At 43.0% G+C, this 6179-nt stretch overlaps 1 protein-coding gene across 1 annotated transcript; it reads right to left on the bottom strand.

Moving 5' to 3' along the window:
• Positions 1 to 235: 235 nt before the first annotated feature.
• On the bottom strand, positions 236 to 5969 carry LOC135561967 (NACHT, LRR and PYD domains-containing protein 12-like). Its single transcript, XM_065004498.1, is given in 10 exon segments — positions 236 to 554; positions 1096 to 1654; positions 1791 to 1837; positions 2703 to 2876; positions 3138 to 3311; positions 3391 to 3564; positions 3701 to 3874; positions 3958 to 4451; positions 4454 to 5751; positions 5849 to 5969. Coding segments are annotated over 10 exon segments (3375 nt in total). The 3' UTR covers positions 236 to 394.
• Between the last annotated feature and the right edge of the window lie 210 nt (positions 5970 to 6179).

The following is a 6179-nucleotide window of genomic DNA, read 5'->3' on the forward strand; positions in this document are numbered from 1 at the left end:
TTGTGGAAACGAAACAACATCGTTCTGGTCCATGTTTTGTAGATGTTGGGGGCCTGATTTCTGGTAGATCCTATGATGAGAGCTTAAGGTAGAGTCAATAAATGATGTTGTATATGAGCAGCACCACAGATATTGTGATGAGCAAGATGTGACTTCTCTCTCAAACAGTCACACACAGTATCTGCCCATGTGCACGGGTTCTCTTCACTCTCTTACAGCGTGTTAGTCACGGGACCAAAACAGCAGAGAAGTTTAGCCTTGCTCTCCAATACTCTTAGTTGTTGTAGAAATATAATATAAATACATTTGTTTTGACCAAATAGATCATGATTGTGTTCCTTGCCTTGAAATCAACTACAATGAATGCTTTGAAACTATTTTGATTTAAAAACAATTAAATCAAATAACACTCACATTTCTCAGGTCCAGGCTTGATACAACTCTCTCCTCCATGGTCTCTGGTGTCCTCAGGTCCAGGCTTGATACAACACTCTACACCATGGTCTCTGGTGTCCTCAGGTCCAGGCTTGGTCCAACTCTCTCCACCATGGTCTCTGGATTTGGTAAAGCAGAAGGATAGACTGTGATTAAACTAAATACAACGTATAAAGGCTTTATATAGCATACATACAGTCTTCATAAGCAGTACAAAGGGTGTATAAAGGGTGACAGGACAGCTCCCTATGTAGGCTGCATTGCCTAAATGTGACATTGCCCACTATGTCACCTTCCATAAAGTCAATACTGATGGTGATATTTAACTAGGCACAGTCTAACTGTCTGTAGGTCCAACAGAACACATTAAAACACACCACTACTACTAATCTAATTGTCTGTAGGTCCAACAGAACACATTAAAACACACCACTACTACTAATCTAACTGTCTGTAGGTCCAACAGAACACATTAAAACACACCACTACTACTAATCTAACTGTCTGTAGGTCCAACAGAACACATTAAAACACACCACTACTACTAATCTAACTGTCTGTAGGTCCAACAGAACACATTAAAACACACCACTACTACTAATCTAATTGTAGGAATGATTCCAGAGGAAACAAATGATGAAACATTGCTATTTGACTCACCTCTGAATGTGTTGGTCATCTATCTGACACAGGGTCACAGAGGAGGAAACCTCAAACCCAAACCCAGGATAAAGGGGTTCAGTGAATGTGGTGTGTTCTGTGTAAAGGTGTGTCAGTGTACCAGAGGAGGACACACTATAGAAGGACAAAGTACCAGCTGACCAGTCCAGATACACTCCAACTCTCTTAGAAACAGGAAAATTCTTGATCGGTCGACTGGATCTGATGATTCCATGATGGTAAATGTTATGACAACCATCAGAGCAGAATAAACACGAGGACTTCCTATTGTGTCCAATCCTACGGTCACTCTGCCCTCCCTTCCTCTCCATTCCTTTGTACGCCACACCAATGTAAGCCCCGCCACCATCCCTCTCCACCTCCCAGTAATAACGACCTCCAGATAAGCCTTCTCTGCAGAGAACTTGGGGATGATCCAATCTGTCTGGATAGTCTTCATAATGCTGCTCCTTCAACAGCCGTGTCACCTTCCTGTTCCCCTCAGACAGTCTCAGGTTTGGGTTTGCTGTATTTGGGTCCAGGGTGAGATGACAGGCATCTGTAGACAAAAGGAGAGTTTAATCAAACCACATCTTCATATAAAATGTTGTTTTGTAGTTACAGAACAAGTATTGATTAGTTACTATGTTACTATAGTTCTGAATATACAGTTAAATAGGATTGAAGAGACTTACATTTCCTCAGCCCTGATTTCAGCCTGCACTCTCCACCATGATCCACACTGTAGGAGAAACAAGTTATTGACTGACAAAGACCTAATAAAGCAGTCAACATTTAAACCATATTGTTGTGTTCTGGTGCACTATCCCAGTTCATTACTATCCTAGCTACTGCATACAGAACGGAGTACAGTTCATTACTAGAGACATACAGGTATTCTATCCTACCTACTGCATACAGAACAGAGTACAATTCATTACTAGAGACATACAGGTATTCTATCCTACCTACTGCATACAGAACAGAGTACAGTTCATTACTAGAGACATACAGGTATTCTATCCTACCTACTGCATACAGAACAGAGTACAATTCATTACTAGAGACATACAGGTATTCTATCCTACCTACGGCATACAGAACAGAGTACAATTCATTACTAGAGACATACAGGTGTTCTATCCTACCTACTGCATATAGAACAGAGTACAATTCATTACTAGAGACATACAGGTATTCTATCCTACCTACTGCATACAGAACAGAGTACAATTCATTACTAGAGACATACAGGTATACTATCCTACCTACTGCATACAGAACAGAGTACAATCTATTACTAGAGACATACAGGTATTCTGGGTCCTACCTACTGCATATATAGAACAGAGTACAATTCATTACTAGAGACATACAGGTATTCTATCCTACCTACTGCATACAGAACAGAGTACAATTCCAACAGGATATCAGAGATGCAGAAGAAGAGTATTCATGTGGTGATGATGTATGCTGTGTTGGAGTGCTCAGCCTGCTGGGTAAACTTCCCCCTTAATTCTACCATCATGTCCTCATGTTACTGATCTTACTACACTACATATGACACAACCGCTGCTCACACTATCAGGACATCTATTCTGACTTACTTCAGCTTCATCAGTTTATATGTGGGATCCACCAGAGCAGCTGAAAGCAGTCCCCCTGCAGAGTCTCCTGGGTGATTGTAGCTCAGGTCCAGCTCTTTCAGGTGGGAGGGGTTTGACCTCAGAGCTGAAGACAGAGCAGCACAGCCCTCCTCTGTGACCAGACAGCCAGACAGCCTACAGAGAGACACAACAGCTGTCTAGGTTGGTGTACTGATGTCAATCATCTTGTAGGACACGAATACATTTATCCATGACACAAATATTGTGATGAAACATTAGATTTATACAGTATTTGTTTTACTAAACTCAGTACAGACCTGACTGAAACAGCTGTACTTACCCCAGTGTGTGTAGTTTACAGTCTGGATCCTCCAGTCCAGCAGACAGCAGAGTAACTCAGCTCAGTACCAACCTGACTGAAACAGCTGTACTTACCCCAGTGTGTGTAGTTTACAGTCTGGATCCTCCAGTCCAGCAGACAGCAGTGTAACTCCTGAGTCCTGCAGGTCATTGTCTCTCAGCTCCAGTTGTTTCAGTTGTGAGTTGGGTGAACTCAGGACTGAGGCCAGATCTGAACAGCAACCCTCTGTCAGACCACACTGACCTAGACTAGAGGGCAGAAGAGCACATGATTAACACATGTTGAAAACATCCACATAATAACTCATCCTGAATATATTTAACTCACTCTAGTGTCTGTATGTTGCGGAGTGGACTGGTTAGTCCAACACAGAGCAGCTCCACTCCTCTGTCTCCCAGATCATTGTAGCTGAGGGCCAGTTCTCTCAGGGGGGAGTTTGGTGTCTGCAGAGCTGAGGCCAGAGTCTCACAGGATTTATATGTGAGGTAACAGTCAGCCAGTCTGGAGAGAGGAGATATGTCGATACACTGTTAAATAAGCAAAGCTTTACGAAATTGAGATGCATTAAGACAATAACAGAAGGACATGATCAACCAATGTTAAAAACATACTAACTCAGTCGAGATATTTAACTCACACTAGTGTCTGTATGTTGCGGAGTGGACTGGTTAGTCCAACACAGAGCAGCTCCACTCCTCTGTCTCCCAGGTCATTGTAGCTGAGGTCCAGTTCTCTCAGGGGGGAGTTTGGTGTCTGCAGAGCTGAGGCCAGAGTCTCACAGGATTCATATGTGAGTTCACAGTGATCCAGTCTGGAGAGAGGAGATAATCAGTTAGATATACAAATCCTTCATTATAATGATACTGTCAACATCAACTCAATAACAGAACTTACAGTGCTCTCTTGCAGGTTTTCACTACAGGCAGCAACCTCTGATAACCTTTCTCTGATGTGTTGTATGTCTTCAGGTCAAACTCCTCCAGCACCTCCTCTGACATCAGTAACAGGTAGGCCAGGGCTGAACATTGGTCAGGTTCTAGTATTGTTTCTGAAATAGTTCCTGATCGCAGGGAGGTCTGCATGTCTTCAACTAGAGAGTTGGCACCAAGTTCATTCAGACAGTGGAACAAGTTGATGATCCTTTCGGGTGAGGATTCCTTCTTGATCTTGTTTGAAAGGTACCTGGCTGTTCTCTCAACTGCATTGGTCTGTGTTGTCCTTCCTGTCTGTGTCAGAAGGCCTCGTAACAGATTCTGATTGGACTCCAGTGAGAGACCCAGAAGGAAGCGGAGGAACAGGTCCAGGTGTCCATTCTCACTCTTCAAGGCCTGGTCCACTGCTCTCCTGTGTAAGTCAGACAACCTGATTGACTTTTTCTCTTCATCATCACTAGTGGGGAGAAAACATTTTCCTTCTTGTTCAGACATGATTCTAAAGCATGCACTGCTGCTAGAAACTCCTGAATGCTCAGATGCACAAAGCTGTAGACCTTGTCTTGGTACAGCCCAGATTCCTCTTTAAAGATCTCTGTACACAATGCTGAGTACTCTGATGCCTCTGTGACATCAAGGCCACACTCTCTCAGGTCCTCCTCATAGAAGATCAGGTTGCCCTTCTGCAGCTGTTGGAAAGCAAGTTTAGCCAGTTTCAGGATCATCTCTTTGTCTGACTGAGACAGTTCCTTTGCGTTTGTCTCTGTGGCTTTGTTGTACTTCTTGTTCTTCGCAATGATTTGGATGAGTATGAAGTGTGAGTACATCTGGGTCAGAGTTTTGGGGACTTCATCCTTCTCTGCCTCTTTCAGCATCATCTCAAGGACAGTGGCTGATATCCAACAGAACACTGGCATGTGGCACATGATGTGGAGGCTCCTTGATGTCTTCATGTGTTTGATGATTTCATTGGCCAGATTCTGATCTTTGATTTTCTTCCTGAAGTACTCCTTCTTCTGTGGATCATTGAACCCTCGTACCTCAGTCACCTGGTCAACGCACTCAGGAGGGATCTGATTGGCTGCTGCAGGTCGTGAAGTTATCCAGAGTAGAGCAGAGGGAAGCAAATTCCCCTTGATGAGGTTTGTCAGCAGCACGTTCACTGAGGTTGGCTTCGTGACTTCAGAGCACTTCTCATTGTTTTTGAAGTCTAGAGGAAGTCGACACTCATCCAGACCATCAAAAATGAAAACAGTTTTGGTTTCACCATCTTCAATGCTGTCAATCTCTTTCAGCTCTGAGAAGTAGTGGGAAAGAAGTTGCATCAGACTGTATTGGTCCTTTTTCAGGTTCAGATCACGGAAAGGAAGAGGAAACATGAAATGAACGTCCTGATTTGCTTTTCCCTCTGCCCAATCAAGGATGACCTTCTGCACAGAGACTGTTTTTCCAATGCCAGCGATTCCTTTTGTCAGCACAGTTCTGATAGGTTTGTCTTGTCCAGGTAAAGGCTTGAAGATGTCGTTGCATTTGATTGGTGTCTCTTGTGTGGTTTGTTTCTTGGATGCCATCTCTATCTGTCTAACCTCATGTTCATTATTGAGCCCTCCACTTCCACCCTCTGTGATGTAGAGCTCTGTGTAGATGTCCTTGAACAGACTTTGGTTTCCATGGTGTCCAATTCCTTCAGATATGTGTTGATACTTGTGTTTCAGTTTAGCCTTAATGTCTTGTTGGACTGTCAGTAGAGTTTCACCTGTAGGAAAACAATGAGAGTTGGGACTCATAAGTTTGTGTGTTTTATAATGGCCTTTGTACCATTCTTTGTAATATTATATGAAACACAGTCTTACTTCTTCTGTCCAGAAGGTTGTGTGTGATCTTTAATACATCCTCACTGTCCAAACTCTCCACTTCCTTATTGTCATCTGGTAATGATTCCTGGCTGAAAGCAGGTGGCTGATCACTCTTCATTGATAGCAGGCTGGTTGTAGGTGACTCTGCTCTGGGCTTCTGGACACTGAATAAAACAGGGAGACAGATCACCTCATCTACTTCATTTTAACAACTGTATAATGGAACTTCTAGAAGTCCTGATGTTTCTGTTAAAGCTACAGTCTGCAATTGGTAAATCCATGTTTGGCATTTTAAATTAATTATGTAGATCTACATTCCATGTCATTT

The sequence above is a fragment of the Oncorhynchus nerka genome, linkage group LG18 (assembly GCF_034236695.1).
Source record: "Oncorhynchus nerka isolate Pitt River linkage group LG18, Oner_Uvic_2.0, whole genome shotgun sequence".
Classification (NCBI taxonomy): Eukaryota; Metazoa; Chordata; class Actinopteri; order Salmoniformes; family Salmonidae; genus Oncorhynchus; species Oncorhynchus nerka.